The 20,921-nt window shown below is 41.2% G+C and overlaps 1 protein-coding gene across 2 annotated transcripts in view; it reads right to left on the bottom strand.

Moving 5' to 3' along the window:
- CRACD (capping protein inhibiting regulator of actin dynamics) overlaps window positions 1-20,921 on the bottom strand; it is a 133,997-nt gene that overhangs the window by 24,349 nt on the left and 88,727 nt on the right. Inside the window, exon 3 of one of the 2 annotated variants that reach the window (XM_077757745.1) lies at window positions 1,735-1,870. The exons of the other annotated variant lie outside the window; for it this stretch is intronic. Coding sequence (XP_077613871.1) covers window positions 1,735-1,854 — 120 coding nt within the window. The 5' untranslated portion in view covers window positions 1,855-1,870. The remainder of the gene's footprint in view (window positions 1-1,734; window positions 1,871-20,921) is intronic. 2 annotated transcript variants of the gene reach the window in all.

Below are 20,921 nucleotides of genomic sequence, written 5' to 3' on the forward strand. Positions count from 1 at the left end.
ATTAGTTATTCTGCTTTACTCACATTTTTCTTCCTGTTGTTAAAAGAACTGTTGCTTTAGGGAAGTTGGTTGTTTTACATTTTAACTGCGAGATCAGATTCTTTAAACTTGTGCCTCACAGTGTTAACAGGAATAAGAGGCACTCACATACTTTTTTATTGAGTTTCAGTAGTGCAGAGCTGTGTATTTTTTACAACTCCAAATCCACTTCCTGAAGTGGCAGTGGCACGCGGTGTGATGTTAGAACAGACATCATTTAAGACAACACATTATTATCAAATTTTTAAAGAACTCCTCAAAAGTCCTTATAAAGTACACCTGTTTCATGGACTGAACCCTGTAAGTCACTCCTCTTGGAAAGGGGATATTATGAGGCAGGGGTTAGGAACTTCTTAAGAATAATATTCCAGGAACCAAAAGACTTCAAGGACAGGTAAAGGAGGTGGCATCAAGGGTTTCTTTGGCAATCACCACCCCTTTCTCTTCTCCAACCTGTGCGAAGTGACAGCTTCTTTTTTCTTCTGAGTCTATAAAACATGGAGCAGCATAGCCAGCAAGAACTGACAACAGAAACTGGTTTGGAAATGCTGGAAACTGAAGGAAGCACCTAGGTTAGCTCTGAGGACAAGATGACAGTCTTGGGCAATGGTTGGCAGTAGGTATAAAGATCTACACAAGTCTGGGTGTGGTTCCAGGGTGTGGGCTATTTCTCTGCCTGCCATATGCTGTGTTCAGCTGAGTGTGTGTGGATATGTAATCAAACACAGGTCACAAAACGCATAGCTAATGTTCAGTAGAAACAAGAACATTTCAAGAAAATAGAAAATTTCCTTTGAGTATAATGCTTCATTGTATTGGCAGCTATTCAAGCTAGCTGTTCCTTTTTTTTGCTCTTTCATTCATTTATACATTTGTTATTGTAGACCTACAGACAGATGGAAACCAGCAAACCCCAGTCCCCTGTTCATAATCTGGATCGCCTCCAGGCTCTCCCATCTCAGAGAAGTGCTTGCTTAGGCGTGTCTGTCAGGGGAGTGGATGCTACCAAGCTATCAGGCAAACCTGCATGGTTAGATCCCGGGTGTCTGCTCCCCTTGCTTCTCCTAGATTTCCCATGATCTCAATCACATTTAGTGAATAATTATTTTACTATATTTTCATTATTAAGAAGTGACCACCTGAGTCAATTTTATGTAGAAAAAGTTGCTGGACTCGGCAGTGTGACCAGGAGGGAGGTTTAAGAGCTTCTTGGCATTCCTCCAAGACACAGCGGCTGAGAGGGAGCCAGATTTACAAGTACAGTAAATAATAGTCTCACCATTCACTGTCCAAGGATGGAGACCTGCTGTGCATGCCCTCAGCTCACAGTCAACCCTGTGCTCAGGATTATGGCCAACATTTAATGGTTGATTTCCCAACTCTACCCTCCCCCCAAGTCCTACAGCTTCTCCTGGGTACCTATCCTCATGATATGAAGTTAAAAGTGAAGGAACAGCCTGAGAGAAAAGGAGAGAGGGTGTTGTACAGGTGGGTACACGTGACAATGTACCTCTCACAGCTGGATGGAAGGCTTCCCGAGAATAGAATCAGGTTTGAGAAAGCAAAAATTTTCACTAGAAACTACCCCTGGTCCTCCCGATCCATTATTCAAGGCCACTCTGGGGATTCTCCCACTTCCCGCCATAGCTGGGGCCCCTCCTATGGCTCTGACTTTCCAATCTCAAGCTGTCTTACCTGAAGAGTTTTGACTTTGCCCAGGATGTTGTCCTGTGACATTGCTTGAACTGTCTGCTCACTTTCTGCTCCCCCATCAGGGATAAAAATACTGTCATGGGAAAATGCCCGGGTTCCCATAGAATAGTTGAAGGACCTGGAATGCAAATCATGTGCTTCGTTTTATTAGGATGATAATATTTCTTTTGGCAATTCAGTTTCCTCTTCCTCCTGATTTACGGGACTCCACCCATAACCCCTGTCTCATTCAGAATGCACTTCCAGCACTGTGTCCTTTTCTAAGGATCAGCCAAGTAGCCTGGGTGGACGAAAGGATCTCATAGTAATAAGGAAACATGTCTCCAACACAATGTTTTAGAGCCACTCAGTGAGAGAACTCAAAGACACCTATTTACTTGTAGAGGACCCAGGACAGAAGGCATTGCAGGAATTTAACTGGAGGAGCCTATGTCCTTGTGAGCTGTCACTACCAGTTTTCCCCCAGTAAGTCCTGTCAACTAGCACTATTTAAGTAATGTGGAGATCTAGAAGTCAAAGGCAAGAGATTCCTTCTTTTGGATTGTAATCAAACTGTTAGAAAAAAACATACATCTAAAATGAAGACTTGACAAAGATTAAAATTGCTGATAGAGACTACACAGATAGTTTCTCTGGCTAGCCTCTTTAAGAGAAAGGTATCTTAGGGTAATTTGGTGAGCTTCATGGACACTGAGCAGCTTATAAGTGGCAGGTACCCAATGATAAACACTTTCCAGTTGAAGGGTTACACTTTGACAAGTCCGGACTTCCCAGGCAGAATCACACACTCTCTGTAGGGCAAGGCAGGTACATTTCCATGATTCCAGGCCCATGGGTAGACTCTCAGGAGTGAGAAGGCACTTCCCCCTTTCCCTCCTCAAGAAGGGGTCCCAGCTGGAGGTTTTATCAAGTGACCAAGTGCCAGCACTGGGGGAAAGGTGCCTCCAGCTGGTACTCTTAAATTGAATTACAGAAATGGAGTGGGCAGGGTCCTGAACAAATCTAGACTGAGCTGGGAAGACTGGGTACCAAATTGTATCTTCTGATTTGCCAAATTACAGGTAGCATGGTAAAAAAGCATATGAGGTTTAGAAACAAAACACTTGGGTGTGAGCCTCCTGGCTATGTGATCTTTGTCAATAATAATAATCATAATAGCCAAGACCAACTCTCACCTTGGTGAAAAACTGCCAAGAGCTTCGCTTTCATTATTTCAACACCAATCCCTTGTTGCAGATGAAACTCAGGGGGTAAATCATCTTATCTCCAGTCATCCAAACAGAAGTAGTAGACTGAGGAAATGGATTCAGAGCTGCTGAGTACAGTCCTTCACCAGCCAGCTTAAGTGTCTTAAAGCAGTGGAAGGTCTCAGCGCCTTCTCTCCCATGAGTGAAATGGGGTGTGAGTGGGCCAGTGGGAGAGGAAGACAGGATGCAAATGCCATGTGGGCTGGAATACGGGAGGATTAGCGATGGTAAACAGCCAGAAGAGTGGGTAAGCTTTCAGCTAAATAACACCACATACTATAAAACAGGAACCCACTTTGTGAAATATGAGGCACTGTTTAGGATATGAATATGGAAAGAATTAAATAGATCATTATCTCCCTGTCTTCAGAGACTCTGCGACCTGTGTTTGAAAATGAACATCCAGGTTTACCTAAAGAAGCTACGAAATAAATTTTCCATTTAAAAATCAATTCTTTTAGTATTCTATTTAAACTTCTCTTTCAGATCCCTGGCTATGATCCAGGTGGGAGAAGAGGTAACCAACTTCATTCCTACTTAGTGTCTTTACAGATGGCTTATATACATACCCATGCTTTCAAACACTCTTACAAAACATCTATACACAAGTCCATTTTAGAAGCTTCATAAATGTTTACCAATGACCCACATTTGCGTGGCCAACATGATCTTGGTGTTAGACCAAGTCCCATTCTAGTTTCTAAGTCAACCCTGATTCAATCAGGGTTGGGAACTTCATCTTCCTGATCCCACTGCTTTTCCAAGTAGGCTGAGCAGTGACACTCTCCTACTTTTCTGTGTTGCCCCAAATGTTGCTTGTTGCCCACCACACTTTAATGTCCACCCATTCCTACTTCCAGATAATCGTACTGAAAAACTGAGAAAATGAGCAGTAACAATAAGTAGTAGTAATTATAGTAAGAGAGGTAGTCACAACTGTAATATTAATACTGGCTAAATTTTATCTGGCCCTTCTTGCTATGTCCCTTGCATATGTGCTAACCTCTTTAGTAGAACATCTAAGTCTTTTTTCTTTAAGTTTATTTATTTATTTTGAGAGAGAGAATGAGCATGAGTGGGGGAGGGGCAGAGAGAGAGAAAGAGAGAGAGAGAATTCTAAGAAGGCTCCTTTCTGTCAGCAAAGAGCCTGACACGGGGCTCAAACTCACAAACTCTGAGATCATGACCTGAGCCAAGGTCAAGAGTAGGATGCTTAACCAACTGAGCCACCAAGGTGCCCCTAAGTCCTTTTGATATATAATATTTAAACCTTACGTGGTGGTCACTATTATTAAGCTTAATTACAGATGAAGAAACTGAGGTTTGAAGACAGGAAGTGATTTACTATAAATTAAGTGACTATATATGTGGATCAGTTTCTGGCCTTGTTTCCATTGATCAACTTGTCTATTCTTACAGCAGTAATCCCATACTGTCTTAATTAGTAAAGCTTTTTAATGAGTCTCAGTATCCTAGTAGTTTAATTTCTCCAGCTTTGATTTTTTTTCAAGATGGTGATTCTTATCTCTGTATTTCTACATAAATTTACACACACACACACACACACACACACACACACACAGAGTCCAACACACTCCTAGAATTACTTTCATGATGTCATTAGATCTACAGATAAATTCTGGGATAACTAACATCTGTATAGTTTTTGATCTTTTAATCTATGAACATCAGATACTCCTTTGTTTAGATCCCTCTTACTTTCTGTCAATAATGTGTTGTAGTTCTGTGTGTAGAGGTCTTATACACATTTTCATAGATTTATTCCTACATATTTGATGTTTCTGAACTGACTATAAGTAGCATATATAGGTTAAAATTTTTATTTTCTAATGGTTTATTGGTAGCAAATTAAAATACAATTGGTCTTTGTATATTGTTCTTAAAACTAGGCTTAGCTAAATTTATTATTTATAATAATGTGACTTGATTCTTTTGGATTTTCTATGAATACAAGCAAGTTGCCTGTGACAAAAGGCAGTTTTATTTCATTATTTTATTATTTTTTAGGTTTCCTTATTTATTCTGAGGGAGAGACTATATGCATGCAAGCAGGGTAGAGTCAGAGAAACAGGAAGAGAAAGAATCCCAAACAGGTCCCACACTCAGTACAGAGCCCAACATGGGGCTGGATCCCATGACTGTGAGACCACGACCCAAGCAGAAACCAAGAGTTGGATGCCCAACTGATTGAGCAGCCCAGGTTCCCCTTATTTCATTATTATTATTATTATTATTTTTTTTTTTTGGTCACAGTGCATTAGCTAGGAACTTCAAACAAAGTTGAACAGAAGTCGTGATGCTTTCAAACTAAGCAAAAATGTATTCAATATTTTACCATTATGTTATGGTCTTACCTATAATTTTTTGTAGGTTATTTTACTACTTCTTTGAAAAGACAGGCAATCTATCATCTTTTTTATTTTAAAATTTTTTATTTAAATTCAAGTTAGTTAACATAGAGTGTAGTATTGGTTTCAGGAGTAGAACCCAGTGATTCATCACTTACATACAATACCCAGTGCTCATCTCAACAAGTGCCCTCCTTAATTCCCATCATCCATTTAACCCATCCCCTCACCTACCTCCCTTCTAAAAACCCCCAGTTTGTTCTCTGTAGTTAAGAGTCTCTTATGGTTTGCTTCCCTCTCTGTTTTTATCTTATTTTTCTTTCCCTTCCCCTATGTTCATCTGTTGCTTCTTTAACTCAACGTATGAATGAAATCATATAATATTTGTCTTTCTCTGCCTGACTTATTTCGCTTAGTATAATACATTCTAGTTCTATCCACATTATTGCAAATGGCAAGATTTCATTCTTTTTCATCACCGAGCAGTATTCNTGTTTGGATTCTTTCATAATTTGGCAATTGTGGATAGTGTTGCTATAGACATTGGGGTGCATGTGCCCCTTGAAATCACCATTTTTGTATCATGTGGATAAAAACCTAGTAGTGCAATTGCTGGGTAGTAAGGTAGTTTAAGACAGTATGGTACTGGCACAAAAACAGACACATGGATCAACGGAACAGAAGAGAGAATCCAGAAATGGACCCACAAATATATGGCCAACTAATCTTCAACAAAGCAGGAAAAAGTACCCAATGGAAAAAAGTCTCTTCAGCAAATGGTGCTGGGAAAACTGGACAGTGACATGCAGAAGAATGAAGTTGGACCACTTTCTTACACCACACACAAAAATGAATTAAAAATGGATGAAAGACTTAAATGTGAAACAGGAAACCATCAAAATCCTAGAGGAAAAAACAGGCGACAACCTATTTGGCCTTGGCCACAACAGCTTCTTAAGAGAAATGTATCTGGATGCATGGGAAACAAAACCAAAAATGAACTATTGGGACCTCATCAAGATAAAAAGCTTCTGTACAACAAATGAAACAATCAACAAAACTAAAAGGCAATCGATGGAATGGGAGCAGATAATTGCAAATGACATATCAGATAAAGGGTTAGTATCCAAAACCTATAAAGAATTTATCAAACTCAACACCCAAGAAACAAAGAATCCAGTGAAGAAATGGGCCGAAGACATGGATAGACACTTTTCCAAAGACATCTAGATGGCTAACAGACACATGAAACGAAATTCAACATTATTCATCATCAGAGAAATACAAATCAAAGCCACAAGAAGATACTGTCTCACACCTGTCAGAATGGCTAAAATTAACAACTCAGGCAACAACAGATGTTGGTGAGGATGTAGAAGGGAACACTTTTGCACTGCTGGTGGGAATGCAAAATGGTGCAGCCACCCTGGAACACAGTATGGAGGTTCCTCAAAAAAATATCCTTTATTTATAGCTGATATTAAGGTCTTTCTCTTCACCTTGGTGTATAGTAGTTTTATTCTGCTGAGGCCAGGTATGGATTTCCTTTACTTTATCCAGCTGGGGATACATAATACTTCATTGCCTGGTATCTTTCATCAGTTTTGGAAAATTCTAAGCCACTATTCCTTCAATATTGCTTCTACCCCTTCTTCCTTTATTTCCCCACCCCCTGATTCTCTAATGCTAGAATGCTTCCCCATAAGCCATATGTCCTAATGCTATTTTCTGTACCTGTCATTCTTTTTACTCAATATGGTTCAGTCTGGATTTTTCTACAGAACTCGCCTTCAGGTCATTAATTCTCTCTCTGTGTCAAATCTGCTGTTAAAATTATCTATTGAGTGCTTAATTTCAGTAGCATTTTTCATATCTAGATCTCCATTTGATTCTTTTTAATAGATTCTAGTTGTCTGGTAAAATTCTCTATCTTGTCAACTATTCTACTGAATATATTAATCACAATTATTTAAGTATCTCTATCTGAATCTCCAATATCTTTATCACCTTTGGGTCTACTTCTATTATTTTGTTTTTCTCATAGTCTGTTTCTCAGCTTCCAGGTAATTTTTTGATTAAATTCTATATATCCCGAATGAAACACTGCAGAGGCTGGGTTCTCTCTTTCCAGAGAGGATTCACCCACTCCTTCAGCCATCAGCAGAGGAGCAGATCACCGGAACCCAATCAGGGACTGAACTGATCATGGCTAGTAAGCAATCTTTGTAAGGCTCAGACTACTTCTGCTTTTCCCCACTTCTGTCCCAACTGACAGCCTGGATTGCTTCCTAAGGTCCCTCTCCTTGACAGTCCCTAAATCCCAATTTTCATCTTTCCAACACCACACAATGTCTGTCCTACCTTTCAGCCTCTGTTCTTGTGCAGCTTTACCAACAGATTTGTCAAAAGGAAAATTGTTGCCTAGATTTAGATTCATTCTTTTGAATTTCTCTTCCCTTGGGGGTTTCAGTCCCTTAAGTCCTGGCTATCTTGGCAGCCTCAAACTCCAATTTTTGTATTCCAGGCTCCAGGAGTCTACAGCTCCACTTCCTTCTCCTCCTCTTGGCAGCCACCCTCTGGCTTCTTGGTCTCTTGCTCTCTACTAAGAGTCAGTGCTCACAGGAGAGAAGCAATATTCAGACAATTGGGCTCAACTGAGTGAGCATTCATTCTCTCCAAGATCTCATTGTTCAAGTCTGGTGCACTAGAAGCAATCTGATGTCTATAAACAGATGTCTTTGTTTTAATATTCTATCTGTATTTCTAGTTGTTCTTGGTGGAAGTTCTGGTTTGCTATAAGCTACTTCATCACAGCCAGAAGTAGAAATGATTAAATAACTTTAATATCTATTACGTTTCTACATTTGTCAGAACCTACTTATTTATATGGTCTTTACTCTTGAGGGGATTACTTTTCAAAGTGACCAAAAACATTTCTTTTTCTTTTTATACCTGGTTTTTGTCCTATTTTAAAGCTCTGAGAAGAAACAGTGGAGGAGAATGGTAACTGGTTTATTAGTTACATGAATGAACACACTCTTCTAAATATTTCAGTATACATAATGCAAATCAACATTAAATCCTTGATAATTTGTAAAATTTAAAATCTTTGGTAATCATGATTACCAGTTCTGGCTCCAAACAACTCTACGAGGTAGATTATTTCCTTTTCTCTGAAGGGGAAGCTGAGACAAAGAGTAGGTAAAAGCCCTGCCCAAAGTTTCAGAATTTGAGGCAGGGCTGGAATTCAAACTGAATAGGCCACGTGTGGAGATCTCAGCTTGAAACTATGTTCTTATGAACAAAAAGCAATGGTAGAATCATTGTCCTTAACAGCTGGGAACTAGGAATTACATGATTGGGAGGTAGAGGGGCAATTTAACACAAACTGTACCTTAGCAGAGTTCATCGGGACTTCTTTATTCTTGACATTTAAAGATCTTTCACAATTGATTGCAAAGCAGTCCAGCCCTCCCCCTTTCTTTTATAATGAGTGAGCCTAGAGGCAGGAGCCTCAAAGCTGCAACTTTCCCTCAGGCTTTATGTTCTCAAATGGAAAAAATGGGGCTTTCTGTGTGGGAGCCTTCTCTTCAGATGCTGAGAACACAGAGCAGCCTCTTGATCTTGAAAAGTGATGTATAAAGACCTCTAAAATTCCCCAGATTTTTAACTTCTAACTGAAGGATTGCCAATACATTGAACAGTCCTTTAATTTTAAACAAGATCTGAAGTCAAATGCAAAGCACATGTAGTAAAAGCAAACTCCAGAAAGAGAGAAGAAAGGCCCACTTGGGAAATTCATAACAACACTGGTCCCTGAGGAACAGTCTTCATTAGTTCAGGGAAGAATCACAGCCACTCCTCAGAAGAGCTAGAAAAATGGTCCCTTTGGACTTGGAGGTCCAGGCAGCAGAAGTTCCTGGGGCCCTGGGGCCAGAAAGCATGGCTGAGATGTCATAACTCTCATTTCTGTATCTGTCCTGGCTTTGCTGCTGTTGTCATTGGTGTTATTGTTATCGGTGGAGAGGTTCAGATTTCAAAATTCTAATCAGAGGTGTCCGGTCAGCCAACAGACATCAGCTTTTGGGTTTCCCTTTAACTCTTTACCGACTCCTATGGTTATCTTTTGAAGGCACAGATGATAGAATGACCTGCTGTACTCTTCTGGTTTTAACAATCACTTTAAAAAACTGTCTATGTGTCTCTAATATTATACGTTCCTCTCCCCATATGTCTCTAGCCACATAGTGAACCTGGCTACCTGGCTGTCCCACTATCAGTATCATCAGTGAAATTAAAGTCATCAGTGTTTCCCACAGAACTCCCATCTTTCCTATTTCTTTGTTACTGTCATCCCTCAGGCTCTGTGCCGTATGATTTTATGAGAGGTCAAGTCCAGGTTAGGGGAGAGCTATAGCTCCTATAGGGCACTGGACCTTAATGAATTACATCATCTGTCCTTTTGATTCAGAATTCCTCCAAAAGCAATGTAGAAATCATGGGGTAAGACTGAAGACCCCAAGCTGCGAGACCCACTCCAAGCCTACACTCCATTCTGCCTGCCCACACTCCTCTCTCCTTGTGCTCGGAGGCCCGGGCCGCTGCTTGCCACAGCTCCAGTGAGTTTCTACAAGGAAGCCAGCAGCTGGAGGGGGAGCTGCTACTCCGGGACACCGTCCACCGTGACAGTTAGCAGTCCTTGTAAAGCCAACAGTCCCTGCTCGCGGGGCTTTCTGTGACGACGGTTTGAGTCCACGACAACAGGAGCTGAGGTGCCGGAAAGCGAGAGAGAGAGACTTGAGCAACAGAATCGAAACCAGAACTAACGCTCCTGAGTCACAGCTGACAGAGCTTTCCATCTTAACTCTCGATGTTTTATAGATATTTGGATTTCTTTGGGAACAAAGAGGCTACACGAACAGCTGCTCGCCCATGATAAGAACATAGTGTTAAGAGACTTCCAGTTCATTCATGACTGCAAATCTTATACAAAAGAAGGTGGACCAGTTTTACTGCTTAAATACCAACTCTGTCAACACCAAATGAGATCCCAGCATCTGCAAATTTTTTTGTATTTACATAATATTGGCCGAGATTTTTTGTTATAGTAAAATATACTTAAAATGTTATTTTAGCCATTTTTAAACGTACAGTTCAGTAGCATTGAGTACATTCACAAGAACATCTAGAACTTTTCATCATCCCAAACTGACACTCTATACCCATTCAACAATAACTATCCAACGCCCCTTCTCCTGGCCCCTGGTAACCATTATCCTCTTTTCTATGTCTATGAATTGGACTATTTATTCCAGGTACCTCCTATAAGTGGAACCATACGTTTGTCCTTTTGTGTCTGGCTTATTTCACTTAGCATGATGTCTTTAAGGATGATCCATGTAGCATGTGTCAGAACTTCATCATTTTTTTTTTTAGAATTTCACCATTGTTAAAGGCTGAATAATATTCAACTACATCTATAATATATCACATTTCGTTTACCCATTCATCTGTGTATAAACATTTTGTTTTTCCCTTCTGGCCAATGTGACTTAATACTGCTATGAACAGTGGTATTAATCAAGATTTTTTTTTTAAGTTTATTTATTTAATTGAGAGAGACAGAGACAGTGTGAGTGGGGGATGGGCAGAGAGAGAGGGAGAGAGAGAATCCCAAGCAGGCTCCTCACTGTCAGGCAGAGCCCAACAAGGAGTTCGAACTCACCAAACTGTGAGATCATGACCTGAGCCAAAATCAAGAGTTGGACGCTCAATCAGCTGAGCTACCAAGGTACCCCTTAAGATGTTTAAAAAATGTATGAATATAGCATCATGACTCCTAACTATGTGTAGACTGGCTGAAAGATAAGTAGGTATGCCCTATGTCCTCATTTCACACTAAAGACTTGACATCACTTTCATATCGTCTACCCAAATTAAACAGTCACTCTCTGTAAAGATTAGTAGAGACTTTATAGGACAAAAGAAGAAAAAAATGAGGAGGAAGAGAAGAGGGAGGAAGAAGAGAGAACTTCTCGACATTTGCCTAAAATCATGGGAAATTTGGAGGTGGAGTGCTTGAAAAGCTGATGGTAGTATCTGAGTCACAGAGCAACAGCCCCTAGGTTCACCCCAGGAGGTTGCAACACCATGAACGGGACTACTGACTAGAGACCAGAGACTTCTAATAGGTTGAGTCAATTCTAAGAGAAGGTGTGACTGTTAGCACTGAGACAAATTTGGGAGTGGCTTAGGGGGTCTTCTTCTATCTACATCTTACTATATTTAAAGACCTTTGATCTAAGTCATTATGGGTTTGGAAAGAGAGGAAGAAAGACACTGCTATTCTTCCCCAACTCCACTCCTTCTCTTTCATTTACCCAGAGTCAGCTGTACTGACTGTCATAATTCTACCTAGAAGCTCTAAAGGGCATTTAGGATTAAATAATATAATACTCCTGGGTGTACTTTGGCAGCACACTGACCAAAATATAGAGGTGTTTTGAAGGGCTCATTTCCGTGCTTGTAGTTATAAAAGATTTCAGAAAACTCAGCTGAGGCCTGGATGCATTATAACCAACCCCACTCTGCTATAGTACACAGCACTGGAATATTATGCTAGTAACCATGCCAAAAACAATGTAAAGTTCACACACTTAACCTTTGCCCAGGAGAAGCTTTATTTTTATTATTTTTAATTTTAAAACTACTTCTAAAAATCACTGCAAATGTGGTATGAAGAACTTTTGTTTTTCTGGACCCCTAGAGGCAAGTTGCTGGCACGGTGCTCTCACCCCAACCCAGCTGGACAGTGGAGGCTCAGAGGCTTTGTTCTTAGACACATAAAAAGATGTGCACCGGAGACATTCAGAAGCAAGTGGAAGAACTGCTAAGAGTAGTTTAAGGGCCAGTGAGTGTCTAATTGTTACCGTTACCCTGGTTTTACCTCCACCCTGTTGTAATATGACTGACATCTATAAATGGTCTCCAATTGAAGTACTCTGCAATTCAGCTTCCTCTCAAACCCCACAGTAACCTTAAAGTACTTAATCTGCCAGCTCAGAAACTTCCAGCGGTTCCCTTTTGCTAAAATCTTATGAGATGAAGCTGCAATGGTCACTGGCCCGCAAAGCTCTGCATGACAGAGCCTCAAACTACTCTGGCTCAATGATGGAGGGTGTGTAGTGGAGGGAGTCTGTGCTTAGACTCAGTGTGTGAGTCTGCCTACCACTGAAACCCAGTTCTCCCACTTACCAGCTGAGTGATCTTCAGCAAGTCACTCTACGTGTCTGTCTCCCTATCTGTAAATGGGGATGATAACAGGACCCCCCTCACAAAGCTACTGTTATGATTAAATGAGTTATAGTATGTAAAGCACTGAGAACAGTGTAAGCACTTACATAAGTGTTACCCATTACTATCAAATGTTATCCTACTTCCAGCATCCTCCAAGACAAACCACTCAGTTCCCTAAATATCCTCTCTGGGCTCTATCATTGCATAGGCTCTTCCTCTCCATAGACTGCCCAATGCCAATCTCTTGGTCCAGGCCCTACTCATCCTTCACAGTCCAGCTCAAATCTTATCAACTCCCCACACACAGCTTCTCTTGCTTCCTGGAAGAAAGGCCGATACACATAACTGTTTTGTTATGGTTCCTATAATCAGGCCTTAAATAAGACAGAAAATAAAAGTTCTGTGCATATTATAAAGTGCTACACAGATATGCTTCCAGCACTAATGGGACCATCTTATGTCCACCACAGTCCTTGGTTCTGCATGAGGGCAGGGATCACGGCTGCTACCTTTGTTTCTCCCACAGTGCTTTGTCCAATAAAATATGTGAGTAAAGGTTTTCAATGGAAGAGTAAATGATTAATACCGTAGAATAGTTAATCAGATGTGTTTTCCATGGAGAGGTCACTGAGGGAATGGAGAGCCCGAGACAAATGTTTTGATGGGAGGAGGGGGAATATTTTCAGACCACGCACATTTATCAGGTATGGTAGGCCTATGCAGGAGGCCGTTGTGGGGAACTCTGAGAAGCCAGTTGGTGGGTAAGTCAGGAGAATGTTCAGCATCTTTAAAGGCTTCTTCTGGAGACTTCTCTTCAGTTCAAACTGGGGAAGTGTTCCAGGCTTTGCTTTCCACTTTCTATGTCAACCCCCCGCCNTGTCAACCCCCCCCCCCCCCCACCTAGTTTTCCTGGTTTCATCTGTGTCTGTCACACAGAAACTAACCTTGAAAATTTACTCAACCGAAAGAAAATTTACTAGAAGAACAGTGGAGGCTCAAAGAACGAAGGAAGCTGGGGCCAAAGCTTGGAAAAAGAGGAGTTAGAACTGTAGTGGTGTGGGCATCAGGAACCACAGCAGCTGCCATGCCGCAGGAAGAGCCTGGTTATGGGCTGCCGCCAGGGTTGTGCCTCTTCCTTCCTCCAGCACCTGCCACGNTCATGCCAGACTGCAGCTGGGGGAAAGTGGAGGATCCGGCCCTTTTGGCTTCTGTCATAGAGGCAGGCACTATGTCCTATCAGAGGTATACACAGAGAGGCAAACTTGACGACTTAGGGGACAAAACAGGCAAAAACTTTTGGGAAGGGAAACTAGATAATGACAGCTAAGTACCAAAACCAGCCACCACACCACACTGCTCATTCTGTGTCTTGATTCTCCTTTCCACCCTAGCCTACCTGGATGGACAACTTTTCTGAAAAGCACCCTGGTATTTTGATTATGCTTTTCTTGCAAGAGGCTGACTTTTCTTTCTCGGTGGTGTGTGCTGTGCCTGGGAGCCGAGGATGCTGTTCCCCATGCCACTGGGATGCCCAAGCCCAGGTCCAGTGCCCTGTGCCCAAGCTTCTCGGCAGAAGTGGTAGAGCTCAGACAGAGGGTACATGATGGGACTGTGGCCTGGAACTCAGGGCACCAGAAGTAAAGTCACAGTAGAGAGAGAGGTGAGAAGGAAAGCAAAACAAAGTTAGCCCTGTGGTCATGCTATTCCATCCCTCAACCATATGTACTTTGTGCTGAGGATCCTGGGCAGGAGTCAGGAAGGGGTCACCTCCATTTTAAGTTCTGTTGACTGGAACTACTGTCTGTAGCAGGGTCTGGTGTGGAAGGAACAATGAAAAGTGAGGGAAAATATCCCAGAGGAGGTGTTTCTAGGAAAGCTCTTCTCATTCACAAAACATGACAGAAGACAAGGAAGGTCCCCTTTCTGTCCCTGGCCTTTGTTGTCTGCATATAACATCTGGAACTACATGTGACACCTGGCAGCCATTTGAGAGCTATGAAGGGACAAACCTGAGGACAAGAGCCCACTCCCTGAGGAAGAGCAAAAAAGGAATCAGACTAGTTCTTGATGCCTTTGCTGAGCTACTTCATTAATAGACTTTGAAACTTAACAAGTCCTCCAGACTTTCAGGTATATGAGATAATACAATTTCATTACAGTTGAAGATACTAGTTGTGTTTTTTGTTACAGCTGAAATCTTCCTAACCTGTACAGCCTTCTAGCCACTACTCTACACACCAGGCACATTCTAAGATGCCACTGACATCATCTAACCTCGGAGTATGAGCCCACAGAGGGAAATTCTCCCCACACACAAAAGGAGAGGGCTTTCTGCAGCTGCACAGTTAACACATGTCTCAGGCCAGCCCTCCTACTCCTATCCTTTGTCTTTTTTGGACAACTATCATGTAATTTGGGACCACAGATATTGGGTAATTACTATAGCAATGATTAGGGATTCACTTCAGGAATAAGGAAATATAATTATAGTCCCATTGCAGCTTGTTTCTATGACAACAGGGGCAATTGCAATTGTTCAGCAGTTTTCTTCTAAACAGATCCGTGAGTCTCATTCAAATGAAATGCTAAAGAGCAATTAAGTATCCTCATCAAACAAACTAGAGTTGCTGGAAGAGACTGGAGTCAGATTACATTTTGAGTGGCATCCTGGAAGCTCATCCCAGACTTTGGTATTCTATGAAAATATATGGTGCCCAATAGGCTATGGAGCCTGATAATTACAAATCACCTAATAATTACAACAGAAACAGGACAGGACAAAAAAATTCAGTGAAGAGGAGGGAATTTGGGGATCTTAAACACACACACTTTTAGCACTGGAAATCAAAGATCATTTACTCTAGGCCCTAAGCTCAGTCCTGTGTCTCCATCACATAGGACGAGCAACTGTCTAGCTCGTCTAGCAACTGCCTAGAGAATTCTGCAAGGACTCCACGGGTTTGCATGCTGTCTGTTCCACTCCTCAGTTGCTCCAACTGGACAAAGATCTTTTCATAAACCCCTCTACTCATCATCTGAATCAATTTAGTCTTGGTCTATGCTCTGGAAATAGAAAACTAGTTATCAACATCCTTTTATCTCAGTAATAGTATTACCCTGCATTTGTAAAGTGTTATTTTATAGCAGATAGTGTAATGTCACATGCACATTCTTAGTCCTCATAATAAGCCAGGGAAAGAGCATACCTGTTACATTTAACAGATGTAAGGGACGGCTTGGGTCAGATCACACAACTCACAAGTGAAAGCAACTGCATGCATAACAGACCCTGGCTCCTGATCTGTTGCTTTCCCACACAGTGTATCATCATCAACCTTCCTCTCTAGACTTACTTACTCAGCCCAGCTCCATTAGTTTTCCGCCTTAGTCCCTAAATTTCAGTGAATGGTTTGGTACATCTTTTCTAATCCCTATTCAATCAGCAGATCGCAGGTTCCTGTGGGTAGAGGATAAATGATCAAGTAGTCTAAGTCTTTTCTTTTCTTTTTTTTTTAATGTTTTATTTATTTCTAGGAGAGAGAGAGAGACAGCGTGAGCAGGGGAGGGTCAGAGAGAGAGGGAGTCACAGACTGAAACAGGCTCCAGGCTCTGAGCTGGCAGTCAGCACAGAGCCCGACGCAGGGCTCGAACCCACGAACCGCGAGATCATGACCTAAGCGAAAGTCGGACGCTTAACCGACTAAGCCACCCAGGCGCCCCAGTCTAAGTCTTTTCTGACTTGACCTTCTGAAAAGCAGCAAGGCCAAGTGATCTAAGGACAACATGGGCAGTCAGGGAGCCTGAACTCCACTGTAATTTCACTGGTAATGTGTCTCACTAAACTATCGCTGTACAGTGATACTCTTTACCATGGTGGCAAACTGAAGGATGAATTAGCTGAACGCTGACTAGTACAGTGGGAAGAGTCAGCATGGCAAAAAAGAGCAGTATTTGTACATTTAGTAAATGAATAATCTGAATGCCTGCTATGGGTCAGGCACAGTTCAAGAGTCTGGAAATACATGAGTACCCCGACATGCCTACCCTTGTGGAAAGGTAAAGAGAACTGAGAACAATGGCAGAGAGGCCTGATCTAGGCTGAGGGGTTCAGAGTAAGCTTACTCCCCAAGGAAGGCACATTTGTGCAGGAAAGTGAAGGATAAAAGAGGAATTAGCTGGATGAAGTTAATGTGGAGATGAGGTGGGGTTGATCCAGAGGAAAGGATTACTATGTGCAAAATCAGCTGACTGGGATTCTAACCACATCTCTCACACGAACAGCACTGTATTGTGATCTCTTTAAGCCTCAGTGTCCCCATTTCTAAAGTGAAGGTATTGGATCAGGACTAAAAAATTACCTCAGATTTTAACAATGGTGTGTGTGTGTGCGCGCATGTGCGTGTGCATGTGCGTACTGAATAAGGGTATCATACAAGTAGAGTAGGATTTATATTTCCTTTTGTGCATATGTGTGAGGGGGGCTGCACGGGGTCAACCAATAGGCAATTTTTTTCTTTTTAGAGTCCAGATGTCTTTTTAAAAAAAAATACCTATCTCCCATGAATTCATACAAACGGATTCTAGCAGCTCAGGCTCCTCTCCACTGGCTCTAACAAAGCATACTTCTCTGCGTGGAGCAGGCTGGCACTGAATCCAAGTACCTTTCTCTTTCTCTTTTGCTTCCTTCTTTTTCTGTTCATTTTCCCTCACACGTTTCTAGGAGCTATCTTGGTTCTTAGAGTGCTTACTATGCTCAATATATACACATAAATTCTCTTGGCAAGAATCTTGTGCAACAGGACCTACAGTATTCTGGGTAATATTATAGGCTTTCCAGCCTTGTCATAGTAACATTTGTGGGGCATTGCCTTTTGACAGTGCCCAGTCCCTTGATGTCTACAATAACACTTTTCTTGTAGATACACATGTATGTGGCCAAAGAACAATCGGTTTCCTAAAAGGCACAGGCAACTATTTTAAACAGGCAGTCTCAGNGCTGACAGCTTCTCTCAATGCAGGGGGCTCAACACCCTCAAGCAAATGTGTGTAGTTGCTTCTCCTTCCAAGTCAGCCTGCTCTACCCTGCAGTGACGTCCTACTTCAAAATTATCCCTTTCTGTTCTGCCCCGAATTTCTACCTATTTTAGGGATTTAGGAGAGGAGAATAAGTCCTGAATCTCTCCTGCCTATATGAATTTATCACCTCAGCCAGGTATGACCTCATCAATGCCATATTCATTACTTAAAAAAAAATAGTTACTGAGATACAATTCATATATCTTAAAGTTTCATTCATTCAAAGGGTACATTTATTTTTTTTTAATTTTTAATGTTTTATTTATTTTTGAGAGAGAGATAAAGACAGCATAAGCAGGGAAGGGTCAGAGAGAGAGGGGGACACATAATCTGAAGACAGGCTCCAGGCTCTGAGCTAGCTGCCAGCACAGAGCCTGACACAGGGCTTGAACCCATGAACTGTGAGATCATGACCTGAGCTGAAGTCGGATGCTTAACCGACTGAGCCACCCAGGCACCCCACAAAGGGTATATTTCAATGATTTTTAGTATATTCAAAGAATTGGGCAACTATGACCACCACCTAAGTTTAGATTTTATCATCCCAAAAAGAAACCCCATACTTATTAACAGCCACCCACCTGGCACCCACGAATCTTTCTGTCTCTATGAATTTGCCTATTTGAGACATTCATATAAATGTAATCATACAATAGGTGGTTTTTCTAACTTCCTTCTTTCACTTAGCATAATGTTCTCAAAGTTTATCATGTCATACCATGTATCAGTATTTCATTCTTTTTTTATTCCCAAATAATATTCCATTGCATGGATATATAACACATTGTATTTATCCATCCTTCTTTTTCAAAGCAGGCTCCATGCCCAACATGGTACTTGAACTCACAACCCCAAGATCAAAAGTGACATACTCTAGACTAAGTCAGACAGGCACCCTATCCATTCATTTTCTTGATAGACTTTGGGACTCTTTCAACTTTTTGGCTCTTACGAATAATTCTTCTATGAACATTTGTGTACAGGTTTCTGTGTAGACATGTGTTTTCATTTCTCTTGGGTATATACTTGGGATTGGAACTGCTGGGTCATACGGTAACTCTATGTTTAACATTTTGAGGAACCATCAAACTATGGCTGTACCACTTTACATTACCATCACCTATGTATTAGGGTCCAAATTTCTCTACATTCTCACCAACACATGTTATTGTCTTTTTTATTACTTTTTTATAGCCTTCCTAATGGCCATGAAGTTCTATGTCATTGTGGTTTTGATTTGCATTTCCCTGATAACTAATGATGTTATCAGGGAGTAAGTATGTTAACATAATGAACTTTGTAATATCTTCTTTGGAGACATGTCTATTCAAATAGTTTATCCATTTAAAAATTTTTGGTCATCTTATTACTGAGTTATGAGTTTGTTACCTATTCTGAATATAAGTCCCTTATCAGATGTATGATTTGCAAATACTTTTTTCCATTCTGTCTTTTCATTTTCTTCATGGTATTATTTGTAGCGAAAGTTAATTTTGATGAAGTCCAATTTACCAATTTTTTCTTTTGTCACCCGTGCTTTCAGTACCTAAGAAATCATTATCTTTTTTATTAAACAATTTTTTAAAATGTTTTTTAAATTTTATTTCTGAGAGAGAGAGAGACAGCATGAGCAGGGGAGGGTCAGAGAGAGAGGGAGACACAGAATCTGAAACAGGCTCCAGCCTCTGAGCTGTCAGCACAGAGCCCGACATGGGGCTTGAACCCACGAACCGTTGAGATCATGACCTGAGCGGAAGTCAGAAGCTTAACTGACTGAGCCACCCAGGTGCCCCTAAGAAATCATTATCTAATCATGAAGATTTACTTCTTTGTTTTTATCTAAGAATTTTACAGTTTTAACTTTTACATTTAGGTTTGTAATCCACTTTGAATAAACTTGTGAATGGTGTAAGAAAGGGGTCTGGGGCAACTGGGTTGAAGTGAGTTGAGGGTCTGACTTCAGCTCAGGTCATGATCTCGTGGTTAGTGGTTTCGACCCCTGCATTGGGCTCTGTGCTGACAGCTCAGAGATTGGAGCCTGTTTCAGATTCTGTGTCTCCCTCTCTCTCTGCCCCTCCCCTGCTCACTCTCTGTCCCTCAAAAATGAATAAACATTTTTAAAAAATAAAAAAATAGAAAGGAGTCCAACTTCATTCTTTGGCATGTGGTTATTCAACTGTTCCAGCACCATTTGTAGGAAAAGACTATTCTTTACCAGTTGAATTGTTTGGCATACATGGTGACAATCAGTTGACTATAAATGTGAGGGTTTATATTTGTACTCTCATTTAAATTCCATTAATTTATATCTATCTTTATGCCAGTACCACACTATTTAGGTTACTGTAGCTTTGTAGTAAGTTTTTTTTTTAATTTTTAAATTTTATTTAAATCCTAGTTAACATATAGTGCAATAATGGTTTCAGGAGTAGAATTTAGTGATTCATCACTTACATATAACACCCAGTACTCATCCCAACAAGTGCCCTCCTTAATCCCCATTACCCATTTAGCCTATCCCCCACCTACCTCCCCTCCAGCAACCCTCAGTTTGTTCTCTGTATTAAAGAATCTCTTATGGTTTGTCTCCCTCTGTGTTTTTATCTTATTTTTCCTTTCCTTCCCCTATGTTCATCTGCTGTTTCTTAAATTCCACATGAGTGAAATCATGTGATATTTGTCTTTCTCTGACTTATCCTGCTTAGCATAATATACTCTAGTCCTATCCATGTTGCTGCGAATGGCAAGATTTCATTTTTTTTTTATCATGAAGTAATATTCCATTGTGTGTGTGTGTGTATATATATATATACATCTTCTTTATCCATTCATCAGTTGATGAACATCTGGGCTGCTCTGCAGTAAGTTTTAAATTTGAAAAGTGTGGGGTTCTTGGGTGGCTCAGTCAGTTGGGCAGCCGACTTCGGCTCAGGTCATGATCTCACAGTTTGTGGGTTTGAGCCCCACATCAGACTCTGTGCTGGCAGCTAGCTCAGAGCCTGGAGCCTGTTTCAGATTCTGTGTCTCCCTCTCTCTTTCTGGCCCTCCCCTTCTCACACTGTCTCTCTCTCTCTCAGAAATAAATAAAATGGGTCACCTGGGTGGCTCAGTCGGCTAAGCATCTGGCTTCGGCTCAGGTCATGATCTCACGGTTCGTGGGTTCAAGCCCCGTGTCGGGCTC

Source organism: Crocuta crocuta, unplaced genomic scaffold, assembly GCF_008692635.1.
Source record: "Crocuta crocuta isolate KB4526 unplaced genomic scaffold, BGI_CrCroc_1.0 scaffold282, whole genome shotgun sequence".
NCBI lineage: Eukaryota > Metazoa > Chordata > Mammalia > Carnivora > Hyaenidae > Crocuta > Crocuta crocuta.